At 43.8% G+C, this 24,967-nt stretch overlaps 1 protein-coding gene and 2 long non-coding RNA genes across 4 annotated transcripts in view; 2 read left to right on the forward strand and 1 right to left on the reverse strand.

Moving 5' to 3' along the window:
* LOC144705247 (uncharacterized) overlaps positions 1-647 on the forward strand; it is a 2,226-nt gene extending 1,579 nt beyond the window's left edge. Inside the window, exon 3 of the long non-coding RNA XR_013582007.1 lies at positions 1-647. This exon is cut by the window's left edge and continues 175 nt beyond it. This is a non-coding gene — a long non-coding RNA (uncharacterized LOC144705247).
* LOC144705246 (alpha-mannosidase At3g26720-like) lies at positions 7-17,741 on the reverse strand. 2 transcript variants are annotated; one of them, XM_078577831.1, is made up of 29 exons: positions 17,306-17,741; positions 17,144-17,227; positions 16,943-17,031; positions 16,527-16,701; positions 15,604-15,723; positions 15,380-15,463; positions 15,235-15,306; positions 11,707-11,820; positions 4,993-5,093; positions 4,823-4,916; positions 4,558-4,725; positions 4,388-4,477; positions 4,245-4,310; positions 4,086-4,142; positions 3,627-3,846; positions 3,423-3,541; positions 3,168-3,236; positions 3,013-3,072; positions 2,828-2,899; positions 2,307-2,354; positions 2,118-2,237; positions 1,823-1,888; positions 1,509-1,621; positions 1,330-1,414; positions 815-925; positions 658-753; positions 521-568; positions 364-432; positions 7-294 (listed from the first exon to the last, which is right to left on the reverse strand). In XM_078577831.1, the coding sequence occupies exons 1-29, from the start codon at positions 17,513-17,515 to the stop codon at positions 76-78; spliced, it is 3,039 nt and encodes a 1,012-aa protein (XP_078433957.1). In that variant the 5' UTR covers positions 17,516-17,741; the 3' UTR covers positions 7-75. The 2 variants fall into 2 exon arrangements, with proteins under 2 accessions (XP_078433957.1, XP_078433956.1); XM_078577830.1 differs by having other exon boundaries at positions 3,423-3,547.
* Positions 17,742-19,730: 1,989 nt separating this feature from the next.
* On the forward strand, positions 19,731-23,576 carry LOC144705943 (uncharacterized). The gene is made up of 2 exons (XR_013582151.1): positions 19,731-21,628; positions 23,114-23,576. It is a non-coding gene; the product is annotated as an uncharacterized LOC144705943 (long non-coding RNA).
* Positions 23,577-24,967: the final 1,391 nt, after the last annotated feature.

A 24,967-nucleotide genomic window follows, 5' to 3' on the forward strand; every position in this document is an offset into this window, starting at 1 on the left:
ACCACAGTAATAATCCACAGCTTCTCTGGTTTTTCCGGGCCAGACCCATGATTCTAGAGAGAGAGAAGAACAAGCCTAGAGGACGGAGACGAAGCTGAAGTTGACCAGGAATGTACGGATCTCCATTGGGCCGAGCTCGATGACGAGCTTCAAAGGGTCAACGGGCCTGCCCCTTAGTGGTGGCTGTGGCCGCGTCTCGTCGGGCGAGCTTGCCACCTTCCACACAAGCCTCTTCCTCTCCATCTCACTCCTCTGCTGGTTGGCAGAAAGATTTGTCTCCACAATCTTCTCTATCTGAAACTCACCCGAGTTGTTAGAGATTCGTTGACCGTTGACCAAAGTACAGAAGGGTTGGGTGTTGACCTTCTTGTCAGGGAAGAGTTTGGTGAGGTCAACTCTGGCCATCACAGAAAGGTCCTTGTCCTCTCCGGCCTGTGAGCGCGAAGGATGAACGGTCTGAATTTTTTTAAAAAAAAATCATATTTTCAATTAAAGATGTGACAGACAGGTAGTAAACTACCTCATAAAGATGGGCCAAACGAAGGAGAACGCTGCCGTCTTCAAGAGCCTGTTCATACAGGAGAACGGGGTTAGTCAACTATAGAAATCATGTACATTATCTAATTAAAGAGATTTTTTAAGAGCTCGAGGCTGAACCTGAAGCGTGATAAGAGCCACATTTTCTGGTAAGCTGTAGGATGCATCCATGGCAGTGAACGTGGTTACACGGGATTTTGCCCAATCGTCGCCATTCTGGAAGGCCGCAAGAATTATATTTTGCTGATTCAAATACAAAATTTTAAAAGAGTTTTACCTGCTCTGTGAACGCCAATAGAAGAGGAGAGTACAGTTCTTGCCCTTGTGATCTCCGCCACTTTGCGCCATTTCCGAAAGGATCGATTCTAAAATAAAATTTTCCTGCCACCTATTAAGTAGATAAGGGTCAGATCAGATATTCTGAGTTCCACTAGCCACATGAATACAAGAAAATTTATGAATAATGAACGCATCACAACCGCATTGAGTAGTACCATCGTAGTTGTTTCTCAAAAAGATTTTCAAATATCGTGATTAAGCTTGGATAAATAAGAATTTCAAAAAGTGAAACAAATCTTTAGTCCTATACCCCAAGCCATAAACCATAAACACTATACATTAAACCATTAATAATAAACCCTAAACCATTTCCTAAACCACGAATTATGAACACTAAACACCAAAACCCTAATCTAACAAGTGATACCTTTAACTCTAAACTGGAAACCCAAACCCTACACTATAAATCCAACATCTTAAAACCTAAACTGAGCAACTTAAGAGGGTACACACAATCAATCCTGAGCACTTCTTGTTGATGCAGAGAGTTTCGTTCAGCGCCTCAGCGACACCTCGGCCATCATCATGCAGCAATCGTCTGTGTGATTGATTTCGGGCAAAGAAAAAGATTAGCAGCTTTATTAAATAAAAGTCTCAACGAAAAATATGCATAGTTGAGAGATGAAACAGACCGGTGGAGCATCAATTCTATTTGGCCATCTGAGATGCTGGAACCACCCACCGAACGATCCACCAAAACGGAGAACTCCGTGGTGTTATCTGACAAATACATACCCAGATTGATCTGAAATCACGTAAAGAGTATTCAGCTACATCAGGAATAAAAGAAAGAAAATTAGTCGTCATGCCATTAACTCGAAATGCAGAAGTGATGTAGAAACTAAATACAAGCCTGAAAACGAAGTTTGAATGCATTATTAAGGGAAAACAGAGAAGGCAATAACCTCCAGAAGGATAAAGATTTGACAGAAGGATAGAGACATACAGGATAATAATTTCCAGCAATGGGTTGGTTCACTTCAAGATCCCAGTCCGATCTATAATCACGAACCTGCAAAAACATCATATCTATTAGCATGTCTATTATGAGAGAGCATCAGGATTTTGTCCAGATTTAACGAAAAGCTCTTTTCCTTATAAGTCAGTTGCATATGTGCGAACACGTCCCAACTGAGAGCGATTTTATGATTTGGAATGCAAGGATGAGAATTTCGTAAATACTTCAAGTAAAACGTTTGGTTTCTTTCTTCACGTGGAGATGAGAAAATGGAAGTCCCTACCCTTTTGATGAAATCTCGTCCATTTGAGTCTGTATAAAACGTTCTGTCACTTCTCACGTTACTGTTGATCCGAGTGGCTACCTCTTTTCCCACGTTATCATCGACAGGTATAGGGCCAATCTAGAACATCCGAAACGATCTTTTCAAATCAGATTATAGAACAGAGTTTAGCGAGAAATAAGTCCATACAATGAATTCGATCTCTGCATGTTCCTTTCCCCGATATAGCCTGGTGATCTGCGCATATTTCAGAAATAAACACGGATAAATGGTCGGCTTAGGATTCAATCCAGAATCTCAGATAGTTTTCGCTGCCCTCAGTGATGAGCATTCATCATCCTCTTCATCTGTCCGGGCAGGATAACAATGATGAAGCCGTCATCAATCATCACTCAAATGAGACTACGATGACAATCTTGAAAATAATGAACATCATTGTCATCTTGGTGGCAGACGATGATGATTTTATTTGAATCCTCCTTCTGCCTACCATGATCTCGTCATTGGTCAAGATGGTCATCTCACTTGTCATTCATCTGATTCAGGATGATAATGGCGATTTCTGGATGGTGGTTGGCGAGTACTTAGTTCTAGGACGTCAAACATTAGTTGCAGACCACTGGGGTTTCATTTCAACTTTATTTCTTATTTCTTGACAAGGTGGCATCTAATTTATTCAAATTAGGTCATAAAGTAATAGAAAGAATCACCTGATGTATCCACTGATTTATTTCTTGGTACACCTCCTCTACAATCGGACCTTGCATTATGGTTAATGACTTCTGGAATCGTATGAAAAACAAGGATTTCAAAATTTATAACCCAGCAAAGGAACCAAACGATAAGGATAAGAAATATGATGTCAGCTGAGGGAGATTAAACTCAACAGCACTACCTGTTTCCGTTGCTCTATCGGATAAGTACCATTAGGACGAAATACATATGCTCCGGAGGCCTTCATGAAGCAAAGATAAAAGAAAGATCAAATATTAAAAAAATTGTCAAAGTTCTGAAAAATGACGGAAGTAATCATTCAAAATATGAGATAACCTGGTAATCAGTGCCACTTCCATCATCTCCAGAATAATAAACATATGACAGATCCATTGCAGCGTTGATCTATCACCAAAAAAAATACTTCATCCGAATCAAAAATCCATGAAGAAACACATTATCGTGCCCCAAAAAATCAAACCAGTTTTCTTTATCAGACACACAATCAAGCCTGGTATCTTATCAAGACAAAGTATGCTTATTGACAAGAAACAAATAGAAAATGAACCGGCATTATAGATGAACACTTACAGAGTCTCTACTGTTCACGTAACGGCTGAGGCTACCTTCATTAAAAACAAGCTTCAGGTTACCTTGGCCAACAACAACATTATTGTGTGATTCGTAAACTTTCGACATGACTGGACGCCCTGCAACTGGAGTATACAGTCATTGCATGGACAAGGCAAAAGAAGCCAGTTAAAAGGATGCACTTTTCTAAAGTGTTCGCCCTACCTGCATTTCCTCCGACTGAAATAATGTAAGTATTAAAGCCCAGAGGAGGCACAGACACCGGAAATGCCAGCCAAAACTTAGGATCAATGCCAGCAGAATGGCCCAGGTATGCTTTTGCATGTAGTTTCCGGATCTCTTGGGAGACATTCAAGATTGGAAGAACCTGGGAGTCAACGAATTGTCCCTTGCAATTTCGTACGATCACGGATGCAGTGGAGACCTGTAGACGGTCTAAAGCAGTAAGAACCAAATTTTATTCAGAGAAAAAATAACGATAATATGATAACCATAATACAATCTATTTCCCTATAGACTGATGTTTATGGAAAATTGTGATTTTGGCCAATGATAATTAATGATCTTCCCTTTAATAGTTAATGCACATGAAAAGAAAATTGAAAAATAATGAAATTGCTGAAGTAGAAAATTAAAATATCTCATTGATCAAGATGAACTCACAGGTATCCGAATGATGTCCTCTCTGTTCCAACCGAGAGGATTATAGACGAGAACAACCTAAAGATCAACCGAACTTGATAAGTATACCATTCAGATCGCAAATATTGCCTATTGAAATGCAAGTACACCAAGAAGATAATTGAAATATTTTGAGTTTACCAAATCTTTTCCTTCAGATAACTCCATTTCTGAGAGTGGGCAATAAGTGATGTTTAATAGAGGACACTGACAATGAAGGTAGTAATAATTAGACATCTACAGGAGCAACAAACCAAAATATGAAATAGCCTACTTTCACTTACCTGCTTAAAGCTTGGAGAAAGTGCTTCACATTTAGTGCTTGACGTTGACTCTGTCAGGCAAGCAAATGAAGATGAAACAAGTTCCTCGGCCTGGAAAATAACAAACAAGTTAAATCAGAAGGACTTAAATAACATTCAGTTTCATAAACTTGGAATTAGGACATCATAACCTCAGCATAACCAATTGATAATCTCTTAGAATAATCATCAGCCACATGCTGTTTTTCTGTCCCTGTGACCGCATCATGATGTTGAGCGATTGCCAAAGCATCAGCTAATGTGTCAGTTGTGGGTCTGGAATTAATTCGGCCTCTCAGGAACTCCAGCTGCCTTGCGGCCTGGAGAAAAAGGGCCTTTTAGTGTACGAACTTTGAACAATTCAAGAAACTAATGCGATGAAAATGAGGACAGATATTTGGGGAATCCAAGACTTGCCAAGTAATAGCCGCTCATTGCTCTCACATATCCCTTAAATGTTGGTCTGCTGGTGAAGTAACCAGTCCAATAGGCATTTTTCCGATCAGCATATCTGCAGAGATAAAATGCAGAAACTGAGATCAGACATTTGAAAGAAAAATTATTAAGTGATTAATGTATCACTCAACGGAAAAAAGTCTTCAGTTTTCAAAGGCCAAGATTCTTTAGTGGCATGCTTTGCGTCAGTGTATATTGATGGAGTTGAATACAGAGCATTGACACGTCCATCCTGATAAAAAGAAGGCCAAATGGATTCAGCAGATGCTTATCGCACCATCCCAGAGAATGAAAAAATGACTCGAATTCCTTATTATTACTCATGAGTTTTCTTTCACAACAAAATGAAATGTCACCAATCTATCCACCAATATTCATGCATTTTCTACTAACTAGGAACAGTAATAGAGCAAAAAAGGAAAAGTTAAAGACATTCGAATGCTCATGAAGAAAAAAATAAAATTCAACTGCGAAGATCTAGCCTCCATGGTATTTCAGTGGTGGCCCTCTTTATGAAACGCTAAATTTCCAAAATAAAGATACTTCATTACTAGAAAGACTGGTTTATATACCAAGCATAAGACATGAGCTTAGCCTATTACACCTCAAGTTAAAGATGTTCGGGCCCGTCAACAATCCATTTTATCATAAACTGGAACCCTTAATGGCAGAGCTAAAATAAGGGTCGTGAAAAAAAACAAAGTATTCATACGGATGTCTAGCATCCCATCACAGGACGGGCATGGATTTAAGAAATACCTAATTCGTGCACAAATGTTAAAATCCTGGTCCAGGTAGCCCTTACTGAAGATATGTGCCACTTGTTATGAAATGAAAACAAATATTGGATGGATAATGCGTCTTTCTAACAATTTTATGTAGAACCTCTTCCACTGGTCTCTGCAGAAGTGTTTATCTCATGTTAGACTAGACTCTTCTATTGTTGACTTATGGTCGCAAAAGAGGGTAGTACAACCTTCTTGTTGGACCCTAGAGTTTCTCCGGTAGTCTTCTGATCATGAGTCTGATACAAACTATTTGCCACTTAGATAATGAGGAGAGACAAGCTGAAGGAAAGAGCGTAAGCCGGAGTAATATCAGTTTTGGAGCATTTCTTCATATTGTAAGTTGAGAAAAACATCTTAAGCATGGGTACAACAATCAGCAAGGGCACTACAGTAAGTACAATATCATTCCCTCAGGAAACGTCTTATATATCTAATCAAAAGGCCAGGGCACAGGCGACCCCAATCTGTACATGATATCTTGAGTTTCCTTCTCATTCATTCTAATGGATGCATACCATTTGACTTCAGAACGGAGATTCTCAAAGAGAATGATACCTAAAGAGTTGACCAGAATGGATGCAAAGGAGGCGGATTATGCAGAACTGGGAGAGCAGAAGAAATCAAAAGGACAATGGATGATCACATAAAAATGTTACAGCAAATGATACGGACTCTTTTGAACAAGATAGGTACATTCTGGATTTCCACAAACCTGAGTGAATACAGACAGTATGTATCTTTTTCTAGCGTCATCCAATGGGGTTGTCATATGTTAAGACCCCCATCAAGCTCTATCAGAAGCAGAAAGGGCAGAAAGGACCCCTGTATTTTCAGCCCAAACAGCTCTCTGATTTACCGTAAGTCATAAGAAGGGATAGGGAAGATCGATGGATGGAAAGAAACCCTTGTAAGCTACATCATAAGCTCTCCTCTCCTTTTCCTCCCAATCCTACCCTGTCCTGACTCCTCCCTGTCTCTATCTGCTTCCCATCGAAGGCGTCTATTATGAAGCTGAACATCTCGGTGTTTCCGAGAGTTGACGGCGGCACCTCCATTTCCCTATTCCCCTCTCTCACCCTTCTCCCCACAAAGACTTGCATCTCGTAGGAACAAATTTCTGTTATTTTGAGTCCCAAATGTGAGCAAGAGAAGGGCTTAACATCCTATCAGTTATTGGGTCACTTACTCTATCGGCTCCAGGCTAATGGGAAGAAATGAAATAGCTCTGTGTTGTTGAAATAGTCCATGTAATACCGATACCTGGAATTTAAACCAGGGGTTTTATCGATATGAATTGGTGTTGTTGTATTCCTGTCTTTTTTGTTTTCCCATTTAGGGTCTGTTCTTCTCCCTTCCTGTTCTTGGACGTCATGGTATCAGAGCAAGCAGAATTTTAACCTATAACGAGGGTACAAAAACTCCATATCTGTGATCGGCCGTGGCCGTAGCAATAGACATGGAATAGCTACAGGTGTATGGAGTTGTACATCAACTAGCAATGCCCTGTCATCTGGTTCCATTGCTGGGACGTACAACATTGATGCTCCAGAAGTCTGTTTCCTGGACAGTGATAAATGGGAATGACCTTGAAGAAAGCTGCTCACGACCCTACGTACTTGGAGAGATGGATGAGCCATAGAAAACTGCTCTTTATCCTGCCCAGCAAGGACAAGTGGCTGCGCAATTAGTACATCAAGCATTCCTGAGTCAATGATGTATACTTGATTCAATCTCCTACACTGGAGGAAGTATGTGGAGCTTACTCTTTAAAGGACGGAGGCTGAACCATCATCTCACGAAGGAAGTGAAGCCATCTGATCTGAAATATAGTGAGTGGAAGGCAGATAATGCTGTCGTCAAAGCATGGGTTCTCCGTAGTTTGAGAGGAGATTTAATCCCAAAGTATCTTCCCTTTGACACCACAAAAAAGGTTTGGGACCAAATACACAAAAGATGCTTGAAGAAGACAAACTCCTGGCGGATTTATGAGTTGATTACCAAGGCAGCATGATTGCAGGAGGGTGATAAGACTTTCCAACAATATGCGAGTGAGCATGAGTCCCTATGGAGCAAAATCAACCACCACAGATCAGTCCTTGCCACAAGCTGCATCTGTCAGGAATATGGTATGCATGATCACCTCTATAAGTTCCTCATGAGACTCAATGCTAAGTATGACTCCCTGCAGAGCGAAATCCTCCACGGGAAGAAGGTTTCAAGTCTGGAGGAAGCTATCCAGATCATCCTTGACGAGGAAAGTTGTGTACATGGTACACCAGATGCAGGGGAAAATACGGTGGCAGTTGAGGCGAGCACTGCTCTTGTTACCAAGGCAAAGACCCATTCGAGTGAGATTAACGAAAAACAAAAGGCCAAGTCAATGTGGCAGGCGAGGGAACTAGTTGTATGTTCCCATTGTAAGCAAAAGAGCCATAATAAGGATACTTGCTGGGATCTGCACGGTCGACCACCTCATCAAAGTCAAGCACATATCACAACTACACAGGAGTCATTCGGCAATGAATCGGCCACATGTGCAGATGATGGAGCCCAAATCTTGCTTACTGATTTCCTCCACTTGAAGGACAAACTGGAGAAGTTGAAGAACATAGTCAACAAACCAAGCACATCCATGTCATGCATTGGTGAGTATATTGCTTCCTTCAACATATCTCAAGTACACAATATCAGAATGGGTCGTTGATTCTGGAGCAACAGATCATATGACCCCATTCTTATCTAAATTGGTTCGTTACTCCATTTTCTCTGGGGGCAGACGTGTACCGATTGCAAGGGGAGAAATACTCCGAGCTATAGACATTGGTACAGTAAAAATCGAAGGCCTTGGCCTTCTTAAACATGTTTTTCATGTACCTAAATTGAATGTTCAATTGATTTCTCTTCAGAAGTTGGTAAAAAATGCGTGCCTTCTTTCATTGACATTGGGCTCCACTAGTTGTTTTGTATATGATTTAAAGTTGAACCAAAGTGTTGGAGTAATTGAAGAACGGTATGGACTGCTGAATGTAGATGATGGCACGACTATTGCATTGATGGTGGATGGGAACAAGTTGAAGAAGCCAGACTTTCATTTGTAGAACAAGATTGGCATGGTTCATCATTTGTTTGAACTCTTAGGGAAAACATTCCCTGCCTTTAATCACAATGCGGACTTGTCTAAATTGGTGTGTGATGCTTGCCAATATGTCAAACATAAATGCTTTTCGTTCAAAAGGAAAAGTGAGAAAAGACTTCGTTTGATTTAATACACAGTGACATCTGGGGACTGTGTACTACTGATATGATCCCGGGCCACGTTCATGAACGCCGGAGGCCCAGGAAGCCAAACGAGCCCAACGGCCTACCAGAGGACCCCGAAGACCTAACTTAAAGAGGGAGACAGCACAGGAAAACCTAGGCAATCAGGACATACGTGGTTTCCCTTATCTTTCCCAACCTATACCTCTGGCTTCTCCCTTGACCGTGCTCATCTCCCCATTGTGCAGAATCTCTTCCCTGCAGCGGAGTCGGCGTCATACCTCATGAGCGGCGATCTTGCCCGTCTTTCTTTCCTCTGTTCCCTTCCCCACACCCTTCCTCAACTGAATCATCGAGGTTCCTCTCCCTGGACACTGAATGCAGCTTTCCTCTCTGGGAATCGACGAAGCCTAGAGACGGGATTTTCTTCTAGTTGATAGTGATTTCCGTTGGGTTCTTATCAGCTACCTCATATTTAAATGGAGCACGGTGGTTTCTAATACTAGTTGATGACTGCAACAGGATGACATGGGAAAACCACCTCCAGAATAAGTCAGAAGTCATTGAGGTCATCAAGCATTTCCTTACACTGGCGAAGACCCAATTTGGTGTTCAGTGAGGAAGTTCAGATCAGACAATGCAAAAGATTATTTCAACAGCACGATAATGGCTTACTTCCAAATGCAGGGTATTTTTTTTTTAACAATAAAGAAGACCACCCGAAACCGGTGGCCTACCCGCAATCATTAACGATGAAAATTTTGTACAACCAAACTCAAAATAGGCTATCCTCTCCCTCTACCCCAAAACGACTTCAGTGCCTTCACATCATGAGCGGCATTCTCCACCGAAACCGGCCTCTTGTTAAGCACTACCTCGTTTCGATGCAGCCATATCGTCCAGAGCACTGCGAGCAAGCTGCCCCAATCAAGTCAACAGCTGCGTCTCCCGTCTGAAACTGAAGCTCAAAAGCCCTCGTCCGAGGAGATATCCACCCCGGTAAATGCTGCGATGCCCAGACGCCCTGTGCGAACTGACACGAGAAGAACAGGGGGAAACACTCCACAACAAAATGGTGTTGCCGAGAGGAAGACTGGACATGTTGTGGACATTGCTAGGGTTCTCCTTTATCTAGATGTGCCTAAGTATCCCTGGGGTGAAGCACTATTGACAGCTGTTCATTCAATTAATCAGTTCCCATCTACAATCCATGGATATGGGAGTCCATTGAATCTTGTGTTACAGCATCATCCTGATGCCCAGTTGAAAACTTTGAAATCCAGGACATGTGGATGTACGGCGTTTATAGATGTGCACAACCCTTGGGATATGCTCAGTCCAAGAGCTGTTAAGTGTGTGTTTGTTGGCTATACGCCAACCCAAAAAGGGTACAAATGTTACCACCCTCCTTCCAAGAAAATTTTTGTCTCATATGATGTCACATTCAATGAGTCAGAAACCTTAACAGGTTTCTGACTCATGGTACATCACATTCCCCCCCCTTCTCTCATAAACCTTAACGTGGTGGGCTCGTCGGGCGCCCTTTGTGGGACGGAAATACAGGGGGTCGTCTGGCCCCCTGCTGTCGTAGATACCGCTGGATCGGGGTCTTAACAACCCCACTTCCTAAACTCTAATATACTTAAAGGCTTTCGTTGCGATTGTGAAGGCTGCTTACTTACTGATAAAGATCAAGACCGGCGCGCTGCTGAATTGCGAATTTGGTCCCCACAAGTTTGACACCTGCATCTAGAGAGAGGATCCTTGGATCCCTTATTGTATCCTCTCCTTCTCCACTCTTGCATCTGTCACTCTCTCTCTCTCTATCCATCATCTCCATTTCGTTCTTCTCTATCGATTGATGTCCTTATTCAAAAACTCAGCTGAATTTAGGAACTAGAATTGATCTTGACTCCTCATAAAGAGATTTACCAGAACCTTCAATAAATTACAGCCACAATGGTGCCAGCGCACTTCATCAATCTCAAAAGACCAATGCTTGGTTTACATGAGAATTACCCTTTCCCCATCATGCATATTGGTTAGCATCCCAAAAAATTCCATATTTTCAGGAATTAGAAGGACGTTACTCCTGAAGATCACCTCGAAGGAGCTCAAGCCATAATATTTCACATCTAATTTTGGCACAATGCAAGGACATTACTCCTGAAGTACCTTTTACCCCCAAGCTCTGCTCATCACCCTGTTTCTAATGTTTCTCAGTTCAAACAGGCATTGGACTCCATCCAAATAGTAGAGTCCCTTCTCTCGTCTGGGAGCCTGAACCAGCATGGTCCTGCAAGTGAATCACACATCACATGGAAACGAGATGCTGGTTTGACTGTACACACTCTCAGAAACAGATGCCAACTGAGAAAAAGAAACTGAAATCAGGCCCCTCTTCTGTACAATAAATACCCGGGGGGGCTAAAAACTGGAGAAGGGAAGGGGATAGCATTAGACACCCCAATAATAGAAAGAGGCCCTGAAAACAAGTAGTTCAGATCTCAGGCCCAGACCAGAGATAGACTGAAGAATCAAGGGAAGATGAATAAGATGAAAATAATAATAACCTCACGGTATATTGGGGCTGTCTTCAAAACAAGCAATATCAACTAGAAGTCATCCTGATTTTCCTCTTTTGACATGAGAACTTTGCAACCCCCTAATTACTACTTCTAAACTAATGTTTTTCGTGGAAACTTTCGGAAAGTTAGAAGTTTAATTGGCACAAGAAACATCAATGACATGCAGTATCAGGTTGAGTCTTCGCTGAGTTTCAGAGAAAAGAGAAAATACCAAGTTTACATAATGAATGAATTTGTCCAATTGTCTGAACCATGAGTTGGCATACTGGTACTTAAAATCAGTCCCCATTGTCCACATAATATGATTAGTCCTCGTGATGTTTGCCTACAAGATAAAAAATACATTAACATCTGTAAAAAACGCATCATAAAAAAGGGCGGCCAAACATGAAACCAACTATTAAGAATAATAAGGCGTAAGAGAAATTTTTCGAATCCTCTAGGCAGGATTTAACTACTTCTCAAGTCACTTCAAGACAAGATTATTGGTAATCTTGAAGAGAGCGAATACAGAAAGAGAAAGTGAAACCCAATCCCACACAATTAGCCCAGAAGATCTAATTCATAGTCACATGGATTCTCCCTTTTTCAACTTTTTTTGAGAATTTCCTTCCCCCCACTCCCAGGACAGGCTATCAAGAGGAGGGGAAATGGGGTGTGAGAAGAGGGGAAAGACTGAAGAGATGGGTATTAATCACCATGGAGGAGACCATGTCTTCTCTCCAAGAGCTCTTCCAGCAGTACAGCAAATAGGGGTCAAGCTCCATTTTGGAAACGTCATGGGGTTACGAGTAAAGTGACTTGTGGTTGTTTTGTTGGCCATGTAACTGCATTGGGAAGCCAAATATTTTTCTTCCATGCAGTTCCTTTCTGGCTCCCTGCCGTAGCGTATTGTTTGCTTCCGGTTTTGCCTGCAGGTCTGCCAGGGAGAAACTAAGTCAGGTTTAGTTTAAAGGAGAAAGGAGAGGGTAGAACTCGGAAAGGGTTCCAGGACTGAACGTGTTTATTTTTGTGCCGCTTTCTTCTGTTGCCATGCTCTTTAAGGTTTACAGAAGGTCAACTCTGGGACAGGCTTGCCTGGGCCCAGGCTGAGCTGGGCCTGGTAACATTTGACCCAGGCCGAGCCGGCTTTAAGACTGGTAAAACCCAGGTCGGTGCTCTCTGGAGTACGCCCACGTAAGATAGCCAAATTCAGCTGGGCCTGGTAAAAACCAAATTCAGCTCCACGTAAGATAGCCAAAGTACGGTTGAGCAATCGACATGATATATTTGCTCACATTCCAGGCGAAGGTCATACTTTGCAGGAACATCCTTTAGTCATAATCAGAGGAGGTAGAGTGAAAGATTCGCCAGGTGTTAAATCCCATTGTATTCGAGTCAAGGATTTGCTAGGAATTCCGGATCGAAGAAGGGGAAGATCTAAATATGGTGCAGAAAGACCCAAATCGATATGAATGGGAGATGCCTCAGGAACGTTGTTTTTTCCGGTCAGTTGAGAGATTCCTAACTCATCGCTTTTTGTTTGATGGAACAACAATTTTTCTTTCTTTTATTGCAGAACGTTGATTCATCGTTTCATCGATTCTGACTTCGTACCAGGCATCACCTTCGGATAACCTTCTTTCTTATAATTCCGTTTTTATTTTTATCAATAGGGATAGCTCTATCACCTTTTGATAAGTCTTTGGTGAAGACTTACCAAAGCAAGCATAGGCGCAAAGCTTCAGTCACACGTGCAAACTGATGCTGCACGTGTGAGATTTTGAACAAGAGCGGGAAGATCTATATATAAAGGCGTGGGCTCTCCATTGGGTACCAAGAAACAGTTGCTGTTATGTCAACAAGCAGGAGGAGTGTCTCTTCCGCCGTGAGCTGGGGAGACCGATCCGTCCTTCAGCAAATCCAGATCAATATCCTCGTCCACAGGAGCTAAAAGTCCGATCCGTTCTTCAGCTAAGCAGATTTCACCAGGTAGCGACCTTACACCCTAACTAACCAATCTGGTTCTTCGTTCTCATCTATCATTGTTTTACTGTTCGAATTCAACTGAACTCTTGAATCTGGAAACGGAATCCATCTTGATATATTGTTGGTGTGATACGTGCATTGATTGAGATATAAGTCACAAGAGTTCTTCCTCAATATTATTGCTCAGCACAAATTAACTAGTACCTTAACACCTTTCTCATTAGATCTCAACTCACCATCATGCGGTTTCATAGAGTCATGATACTGAACAGCATCATGACTCGATTAAAGACATCGAATGACTCAAAGAGTAACTGCATCAGCTTCAGAGCAGGATCAAGGCGACTGAAATAGTTTGATCAACCTCGATGGTTCATTCAGGTAACTCACTATGCCTCTCAATTATGAGCAAAGTATCTCACAGCTCCAATTGATGAATTTTAAACTCTGGCGCAACTGACCATATGACTCGAAATCTACTTCTAAAAATTATGAAGTGTGGCATCGAAATTTTAAGTCACCAACTAAGTTCACAATTTGACATTAAAGAGCTTGGGAGAATTCACTTATTTCTTGGGAATTGAAGTTGCTCGTTCATTTAGTGGTATTACTCTATCTCAATATAAACATATATGATCTACTAGATGAAACTGGGTATCTCAAATGCCAACCCATCTCCACTCCCTTGGAATTAATTCTGAAAGCTAAACTGGATAACACCAAACCTTACACAGAGCCATTTGCTTATCAGTGTTAGTTGGTAAGCTTAGATTCTGTGAATGTCCTGCGTCAGTTTATGCATCATCCTAAAGTTTCCCATTTGCAGGCTGCCTATCATATATTTCGGTACTTGAAAGGGACCATTGGCCTTAGCCACATGTTTTCTCAAGGTAAGTCACTCTTTCTTGAGATTTATATGGACTCCGATTATGCTGGCTCACAGGTAGAGTGCATGTCTACCACAGGGTATTGTTCCTTGGTGGGAACCTGATCACTTGGCATAGTAAGAAGCAACTGTTTCCCTCCCCCAGCACCCAAGACGAATTTCATGCTCTCACCAAGGGCATCTGCGAAGGCTTGAGGATTCAAGGCATTCTCAACAAATTGGGTTCTCCTACAGTTCAACCAACAACCTCAACATGTGACAACAAATCCGTCATCACTCTGGCCCACAACCCAGTTCAACATGATTGGACCGAACATGTGGAGATCAACTGCCATTTTATCAAAGACAAACTGGAGTCCAAGATTATTGAAATCAAACATGTATCTACCAAACAACAACTTGCCGATCGCTTGACACAGGGTCTCTCACGAGACCAACATGAATTTTGATTTCCAAGCTGGGAATGTAAGACATTCATTCCTCAGCTTGAGGGGAGGTATTGAAGAATCTAGCAGTTAGACTTGCCGTTATGCTCTCATACTGGGCCATCTATGTTTTGGCCCAGTAAAATGTGTATATAAGCTTCAACCTAAATGTGAAAGAATATGCGTTAATTTTTCTTGTTCGTCTATGGCTTCTTATTTCTTTTTCTTCACGATCCAAACTTCAACCTAGAAGTTATCTATAGCTGACAATAACGATGCAGATTGTATCAACTTCATCTACAGAGTAGGAGAAGGCTTACGAAGCACTTTGCCAGAGTATCCCACATTCCACAAACAACTGCCCATATAATGAAGAGATATCAGGAAAACCTTAAAAAACCAACAAACCCCCGCTATTTTATCTAAGTTAACAAGAAACATTAAGAACAAATGTTCATACCTGAAACAATGCAGCGGCAACAAATTCATTCACCCGTTGTTCAACATTGTAGTCGAATAAGTTACTGTCATCCTTCAGATATTAGAAAAATCACATTATTCATCGGCATGGAGAGAAGGCAAAAGATATTTTTTGACAACCTAACCTGAATGATTGGCGAGTCATCATTGACTTCATAATAGAAACCACTAGGAGGTTCGTAATTCTCTGGGAAAATACCAGTGAACACCTAATCCAAAGACCAGAAAAAGTATGCTGCATATTAGAGGCAGTCCATTGAATGAAGCAACTGATGACATGAAACAATTAGAAAAAGAACATCATAGATCAAAAGGAATATTCAACAAAGGCATCATAAAAGTCACTCACATCAGAAGTTGAGCCAAACGTTTGTGACCCTCGCCAAACAACCTCAAGGCTCTTCAAACCTTTTCTTTTAATTCGATCTTGGTAATCAATTCGGGAGAAAAAAAGGGCATCAAACCCGACCTGAAAATATGCGTTTAAACTTCAAATACCATATCCTACATGAAGAAATGTTAAGGGAATACCATGCGATGGTTTGGAGAGAATAACAAAAAGGTAGAGAATAAATTAACAAGAAACGCCTGGAAGTGATGGATGATACTACAGAAACTGTTTCCACAGAGTAAAATGGAGGGAAGAGAGAGAGAGATGATTGGCCAGGCAAATGCGCATAAATTTAACTATATTCTAACACATACGATCAGGTCAGACGTTCTTTCTACCGATTCATCTGAATCTTCTGATTCTCACACTTTCATCAGACGATTTAACCAAACTTTAATTGGCTTTAAGTACAGAATCCTCCATACCAGACGGGTAATAGAAGCCACTTTCTTACAGGCACCTCTAACAGTCCCTCCTCGAAAGGAACTGGAATTACAGATTCCCAACAATATTTCAAAATTAAAAAAATTATAGATTCCCAACCCAACCAGCGTCCTTTTTCCTTGGTCAGGCTCAAATCGTTTGCTTCCTAAGTTCCAGAAGTGGCAACCGCAGATTCTGTTACTAGGTAATCCATTTTCATTATTAGTTTCCGTATAGTTCTTAAAGGTCGGAATCCATAACCGATCAAATTACAAAGGTTGTCCTGACATATAAAAGAACTCGATAAAATCTTTTTGACCAGCTTGCCCTTAAGTTGAAATTCCAAACATTGTCATCGGATAATCAGAATTGTGTTTGTCGCTGTCACTTGTGAAACGTACATTGCCATAGGATCCCAATCAGAAATTGAATTCTCATAAAGTTCGTAAATGAAGTACCTCTGAGCTCAAAAGGTAAGCTTGCACTGCAGAATGGCCAAATGGATCAATTTGCCAGCCGATCCTTGGAATTTGACCAAATTCATGTTCGATGAAACGATGTCCAAGCGTAGTTTGGTCGATCATGTCAATGTATAGGGTTGAAGCCTCATCATGCATGCACATTCCACCGTTTCTACGATACAGAAAAAAATGAAGAGCCAAGAAATTTAGTGGATTAGTGGTAAAGCTGAATAGGAAAGACCGATGAAAAAAAATGCGACGATTATAGCAGCGTAATCAACATCAAATGCGATGATTTTAACGCCTAAAATTGCTATCAGGCGACGGATATAAACTCAGCTATTAAAAGAAATTGAATTCATTGATCTTAAATAACAGCATATTATGTAGCAAAGTTTAAATGATGTCCTTACATGAATTCTAATTGTCCAGAGTCCACGAGTCCCCTGACAATCTTTTTAATTGCATCGCTCTGTTGGCGCCACCAACGTTGAAAAAAGGCCTACCCAGACAAACGGCAGAAAATAATCAAATCGTCAGGAAAGTGTTATGGATATAGATTAAAAAAACCAGGGAAATGGAATAAACAAGACGAAGGCTAACAAAACTGTCACCTGCTCCACGTAAATAAACCTCCTGTTCTTATCAGCTAATAGTGCCGAAACTACAGAATCCAAGACATTCTGAACGCAAGCTCCCTGGGTAAAAACATGGGAAAGAGTTAGAGAGGGAGAAATCCCTGTAAATATCAAACACGAACAGGATCACAGCATTACTTGAATGGAATTGTTGGATCCCACATAATACTGATCGATGGTCTTCAGCCAGCCGACGTCATCGTGGGAATGGGCGACAAGGTGCACATTGATCTTATCAGGGACTATCTGCGGGGTGGTGTTGTACGCAATGTAGTACGAATCCGCAAAGGGAAAACCACCGAGAAAGAACAAACAGAGAAGCAAAGCAAAGCTCATCGAGGCCGCCATTCCTGAAGGCAATCTCTTCCACTTCGCGAAGAGAAAATTCCACCGGTGGAGAAACAATCAAAATACGATGATCACAAACCCATAAATCGGAGGAATCGTTGATTCTTAGGGTCTGAGAAGAGTCGCTAGAGACATCTCAATTGTCAGCTTTGCGTCCCGTCGTAGTCCTTTAACTTAGCAGGAAGCGACAACCTTCCGCACGCGTGCTCGCTCGCCGAGGTTCGAGTGCTGCCTAGTGCCGTAGCTGCTTATAAACTCCCCGCTGGGTGACACGTGGAGTGTTAACGGACCGCCTTATCGGATACGTGTAGAGCCGCACGCCCGGATCCGAAGCTTGTGGGCCCAAGGAATTACTCTTACAAACTGATCCACAGACAAATCGTTACTCTATATTTAACCCCAGAACAATACTATTTGTTTTCGTGTTCCTCTCTCTCTCCTTTTGTCCGGACCTCTCAGACTAGGTCCCGCCGTTCCAGGGATCAGAGGGGACGAGACGGAATGGAACGGCACGGAATAGACGGAAGGGTACCGCATGGAACGGGACGGAATGAGTGAAGACGGGACGAACTGGAAGGAGACGGAACGAGATCGAATGGAACGGGGCGGAATGAGAAGAGGCGGAACGGGACGGAATGAGAGGAGACGGGACGGGTCACAGTAGAACAGGATGGAAAGAGAGGGGACGGGACGGGGCCGAATAGAACGGGACTGAATGAGACGAGACCGGACAGGAAAGAATAGGATGGGACGGAATGAGCGGAGACAAGACGGGTCACAGTAGAACTATAGATCAGGGATGCTGACAGGACGGTTTTTTCGTCCCTGGGGAAAAAAACGTCCCGTCCGAGGGCAAAGAAGAATTCGGGGACGAAAATTCGTCCGAGGGACAGCGGGACGGGACATTTTTCGTCCCATATAACGAAAAAAACCCTTCGTTTGGAAGACTCGGATGATGGACGGACGAAAGCTGGATGAATTATTAATTAAATTTTTTGATAAAATTCCCAAAAAAATATTTGTTTTTGTTTGAAAATGTGGAAAATTAAATATTTAATTCCTCATTAATTATGAATAAATTTTACTTTCATACATGCCGTTATCATCTTATAGTAATTAATTGCGATAAATGAGTACTTTAACAAATAATTAAGGTGAAATCTGATTTTCATATCCCATTTATCCTTTGATTTTCATCTAATGAAATAGTGTCTGAAGAAGTCATTTCCAATTTAGAAATATGGGTAGTCCATCATGGAATTTCCATGCTTAATTATGTCACATAGTATGCATAATTGATCAGATTTTTTAAATACCCCTATCTCAATCTTAAATTGAAATGGCTAAATATGTTGTAATAGAAAATTTCAGATATTTCTTACGTCCACCCTTTGAAATGTTCATTGGATTTAAAAAGAAAGGACACAAACTAAAATGTAAAAAAAGTTCAGAGTAGGGCTAGATGTGGCGTTCATCCATCACATCAAGGGTGAACCATAAAGTAGGCATCGCTTTTTCGAAATATGAGACAGAATAATGATGTAGAGTTCACACAGTCGTCCATCTAGCTCGCTCAAAATCACCTTCACTTTCTGGTTTTGTGGTGTAGAATGGCGGTGTTGAGATGGCCGTCTCACCTCTCACGGTTTTAGACAGTCCATACTGAAATCAGATCAATGTCATAAGGAATCAAACTAAAATTGTTAATTCAAACAGGAATTCGAATGTGATCAATGGGTAAGAAAGATTGATTGAGTGCAAATTGCTACCAACGGAAAATGGTTGATGGCACAGCACCAGCCGCAGCCCCGGAAACGTCTTCGGAGACATCATCGTCGTCCTCGACATCACCGGCCGTACGTGTTCAACCTGATCGGCAGGCTAAGGCAACGGTACGCACGCACAGATTCAAATATCCCGGGTAACGGACACCTTATCATCGTCTTTACGTCTTTGTTTTATTCGTCGATTGTCATTTTAAGACCCGTTGTGATCAAGTGTAAGGAGGGAGGTTCGTCCTATAATGATCTCCCCTTCCCCCCTGGTCTCATCATTTCTTGGTTCGCCTCCTTCGTCTTCTTTTCTTCAAGGTCCTAGGTCGTAGGTCTTGTCGGTTTTCTGTTTTGTTTCCTTTCGTCTTTTGGTCCAAGGGCCACCCTTTCCCCCCCTATATAAGGGAAGGAGGGATGCCCTAATGAACACCCTTCGTGGTATTTTGAAGGAAGAGACTTTCACGTTGAGAATTAGGGTTACGACCCCTGGAGGAAGAAGGGAGAAAGGAGGAAGGAAGAAAAGAAAGAGGAAGAGGAGAAGAGAAGGGAAGGGTTCCGCCACCGCCGGCCCGCCGTTCGCACTGCCCGCTCGCCAGCTCTGAGCGCGCCCGCTGCCGCTGCCGATCGCTTGCGCGACCTCCCCTCCTGCCGCGACCCTCGCGCGTGCCTCCGCCGAAGACCGCCAACGGCCTGCCGATCGCGTCACCGCTCGCCTGCATCGGGCGTGCACGCCACTGCCGCTGCACCGGTGCATCACCATCTCCAGCCGCGCCACCGCGCGCAAATCCGTCGGTCCACGGCCGCCGTTCACCGTCGCTTCTGCGAACGGTGCTGCCGCCGCTATCCGGTCGCCCACAGTCGCCCCGACTGCACTTTCGGCCGCCGCTCGGCCTCTTCACAGATCGTCCCCTCCCCCCTGGCCTGCATACCGCTGTCGTTGCACTCCCTCTGGCGCTGCTGTCGTCGGTTGCGGAAGTTGCACCAGCCCTATCGCCACCACCCGCCTCGGCCTCGCCCAAGGCTCAAACAACGCCGCTCCAGGCGACGACTTCTCCTGTGGCCCTCGCTACGCCCGCTAGGCCACGTGCCGCGTTGCGCTCCCCCGCGCCACGCTCACCCACTGTGTTCGCTGCCCGTACCCGCGCTTGGCTCATCGGCCATGCCGTGGTCGCCACTCCCACTGCACCGTGCCATGCTAGCTCCTCCGAGACACGCCTGCAGTGCCGCGCCCACTGATCCTCGTCGCGCCTCTGCTATCACACCGACTCGCCGAGCAGCGCTGTCTACCACGATCAGGCGCCCACTCGCTCCCTGACCATCTTCCGCCACCATCCTTCCCCGACGCTGCTGACGCATCCGCCAAACCTCCTGCACGAGAAGTAGACGATCTCCCCCGGGATGACGACGAGGTATGTCGTTCCGTCCCCGTCATTTATTTCTTGCAATATATTTTTGGTTGCCTCTATCGCGCTCGGGTTAGACGTTGGTGAGCGTGAAAGGTTGAGTGATAATACATTACATCCGAGCGTCTTACCTGTTTGGTACGAGTCGGGTTCGCCCGTCCCGTGTGTGCACCATTTGGCGGGGTTCATCCCGTTCGGCGCCGTAAAGTTCTCGTCCAACCGGACGAGGGTCAGGAGGTCTACCTCCGTCTCTGAGCGACCCCTTCGTTCGCTCGGAGGTTGGCAACCCTTGCTTGTCGGCAGCTGTACATGCTACATACCAGACACCTGTGCATTTTCATCGTAGGATTTCCCTCGTAGGAATTCCAAGTCAGACGACTTCCTCGGAATCAGCGTCCGACAACGTGACACTCGACACCGAACCCAACATTTTGGTGACAGCTGGATGATGACTCTCAATATGTCATCAAATGTTGGCTGTCATTATATCCATTTAACCATTTAGCATAAAAGCATCTATTATATCCATTTAAGTCATGTTGGCTGTCATTCATATGCATTGTTTATAATTTTACTAACCCCACTTGATTCTGCGAATCAAGTGGATTATATCTGACATTTTTGGTTAGTAAGTTCAGAAATGGATTAAGGCAGCCAACGAGAGACGAAACTGACCAGGAGGAGCTGGCGAGAAATCAGGAAGAAGAAAATTCCGAAAATGCCCCCAAGACATGTTTTAAGAGAAACCTATAAATACTCTCTTAAGAGTTCATTTTTAGGTTGTCCAGAATTTCTCTCAAGGAAGCTAGAGCTTGGAGAGTAAGGATTTCTGCAGACCCTCCAAGAGCTGCTGAGCATTGGAGCAGGGAGGAAGACAAGCTGAGGCATAGCTAGACCAAGAAGATCACCACCTTGCCGAGAGGAAGTGACACGAGGAGGTATGATTGATCTAGTTTCAGCCTTTTCTTCTCCTCCCTTCTAGACAATCGAATTTGGGACTGAGAGTCACCCAGTGCTTCTCAGTCAAATCCAGACCAGATTGTTCTTGTTTTAGTTCAAGTTCAAATTATCACTGTTGAATTCGTTTTCCCTTTTGTTTCTCCTCAAATCGTCCATTATCTACTGCACATTCTCTTGAAATTGCCAGCCATCAGCAGACCAAGTAGCCAGCATCCCAGGTAGCAACCTAGGCTGCCAGCAACCTAAGCTGCCAGCCACCTAGGGCGCTAGCAGTCCCGCCGGCAGCAGCACCTGCTGCCAACGACCTAAGGCCGCCAACAGCGCTCGCTGCGGGCAGCCAAGGCCGCAGGCAGCCAGGCCGCCAGCAGCGGACGCTCCTAGCAACCAAAGGCAGCCAGCAGCGCTTGCCGCGGGCAGCCAAGCCGCCAGAAGCGCACGCTGCTAGCGACCCAAGGCCGCCAGCAGCACGCGCTGCTAGCAGCCGCGTGCGCAGTCGCGCCGCACGCTGCAACTGCCGCATGCAGCTGCACCTGCGTGGGTTCTTGCAGAGCAAGAACGCCATGCAGGTGTCTCTGTGCCCAGCTAGGCTGTGCGCAGAAACAACTGCAGGCTCACCCACCAACTGTTTGGTGATTTGCCAAACTTACAGGCATTGGCCTGTAGAAGGGTGAACTGAAATATCTTGTTAGTTTTTATGCATGATTTGGAAGGAGAAGTTGTTTCATATCAAGAAAATTATTTTATGAACTCTTTCTAAGGAAATTAAAGAATTCTACTCAAGATAATCTTTTTGATTAAAAAGACTGAACCATATATTTTCTGAGATAAACTGATAAGAAGGAGAGAATCAATATCGTTTTCCTTGCTCCCTGTGGATCGACCCTTACTTGCCCTAAGGCTGTGAGGTTATAAATGTTGTTGCTAAGCTCAATCCTCACACACTTAACTGTTAAATAACCAGTAAAAACTACCCAAAAAGAGAGCTTATCACTGGACCTCGTCCCCGATGTTGTCCAGCATCAATGGTTGACTAGCTTTTTTTTTAAAAAATGTCTCATACTATTAATGAATGTAAATGGTAACCTTACAAGTTTGATTCAGAAAACGTAAATGTCAAAGATTTATTCAGATATCCAAACATCAAGTCAAAAATATGATGGAATGCACAGTGTTTCTGAAATGAGTAGACACCATTGCATCTTTTGTCCACATGAAACAATATTAGCTTCAAATTCATTATTGAGGAAATTTTTTCAGTTGTAAGATGGTATATCCTAAGCGTCATTAGATTATTTTCTTGATCAAAGTTGACAAAGCTCCAGCTTAGGTTCCCTAAAGATTTGATTCATCAGGAAGATTTGATTCACGAAACAGTTGAGGAGTTCAGAAGTGGCTCATTATCTATATCAAAAAAATTTCAAAGGATATCCAATTCATTGAACAGAAATCTTATGACGTCGCAGGAAAAACTCATTAATGGCGCATGCCATCAAGGATCATCAACGACGTCGTCAAAGCCACCCACCATCGTCATCGAGGACCGGGTGAAAGAAATGCTCGATTATCCCATTTGATTTTTGTTGCTTTCCTAGTCGTGTCTCATGTTTTCTCTGTGTTCGTCCCGTTTTCTTAGCACGGCAATGCGCCCCGTGTTCATGTTTTCACCATCAAAGTGAAGGGATCCTTAGTCTATTGGATCCCCTTGTCTTGTCCTTTTTATTCTTCTTCTTGTTTTATTTTGTTTTATTTTATCCCCTTTTACCTTGTAATGAGGGGGCCCATTATATAAGGGCCCCCTTAATTGACTCTTCTCCCCCCTTGTTGACCCAGTTAAGGGGGCCCAATTGATCTCTTCTCCTTTATAAGGGAAGACGGAGCTCCCTAGCTCGTTAGACAAGGAAGAATTCAGTATTTGTTTTTTTTTTCTATCTTGGTCTCACCCCTTCGTTCAGCGAAGAACACGATAGAAGAGTGAATGGGAAGAAGAGGAAGGAGGAAGAAAGAAGGAGAAAGGAGGCAGGGGAAGGAAGATTGGGGAAGGATCGTGGGATAGAGTGGGTCAACTAATCACCCCTCTGTCATTCACCTTTCTCCCTTTCGTTCTAGACGCCCAATTTTGGGTATTCGCGCCTCTTTTCTCCTCCGTCGCCATGAACGGTGCCCTCCGGACTTGCAGGGAAATTGGACGGCCAGGGAGCAGAAGAAAGGGATGGAGAAGAAAGAAGAGGGTAGGGAAATCAAGTTAGCTTCACTCTTCCCTCCCCTCTCATAGCTTCGCATTCCCTCTTCTCATCGACCGCGAGCAAGTTGCCGTTGTCGCCAAGAATTCTGCCATGGAATCGCGGAGAGAAACGGGAAGGCTGACTTGGGAAAGAAGGAACGAGGAAGAGGGGAAGACTGGTGGAATTCCCTTTCTCTTCCCCCCTCTCTACAAATTTTCCCCATCCTCTACCGCACTGGAGACACGGAGACGCCCGCCCAGGCCTCTCCAACTGCCGGCCGATTCTCCTTGCACCAGTCTAGATGACAGCCAATCACAACCGCCGCCTGAACCGTCCTACCTCAACCCAACCGAGTTGCACGCGTTGGGCCCTGCACTGAGCCACCTGCGTCCCACGGCTCATGGCACTTCATCGCCTTGCCATTGTGCAACAAGGAGTTGTGCCCAGCAGCACCAGCGGCATTCCAAAAGCACCGCCGGAGTCCGATCGCTGTTTGTGCTGCTCGTCGTGCCGATAGTAACCGCACCCGCGCCTGTTGTCCGTGCGCGCCAGCACCTTATCACGCAAGCCACCTCCTCGTCCCACGCTCGCGGTCACCCGCCTACATCTTGGCCACGTCCCTCCGTCCCCAAGTACCGCCAACTGCTCCTGCACTCTGCCACCAGTTGAGCCACCGCTTATTCTTAGGTTCCTCTCCATCGCACCCGCTCCGGCCATGAATCCACGAACAGCATGCACGACAAGCCGCCTGACGACGAGATATGCCCTCTCTCAGTAGCTCGTTATTTTACCTTGTGCAGTATACTTTCATCTCGATTCCACTGCGCTCGGGCTAGGTAGGTGAGAGAGGAAAGAATAGAAAGAAAACTACGAAATATTTGAGTGTCTTATCGGTACAGACGAGTACTCTGTTACGTGCGAACCCTACGGATTCTGTTCGGCCGTAGACTCCTACATCGCTCCGACAAGGTTCAAGAGGCTACCGTTGTCGTCACCCGACGACCCCGTCCTAGCTTGGAGCTCGACGCCTCCCTCAAGTCGGAGCATGCACGTACAACACGTAGGACACCCATTCATCACGTCGTTGTTACATAA

This window comes from Wolffia australiana, chromosome 7, assembly GCF_029677425.1.
Source record: "Wolffia australiana isolate 7733 chromosome 7, ASM2967742v1".
Taxonomy (NCBI): Eukaryota; Viridiplantae; Streptophyta; class Magnoliopsida; order Alismatales; family Araceae; genus Wolffia; species Wolffia australiana.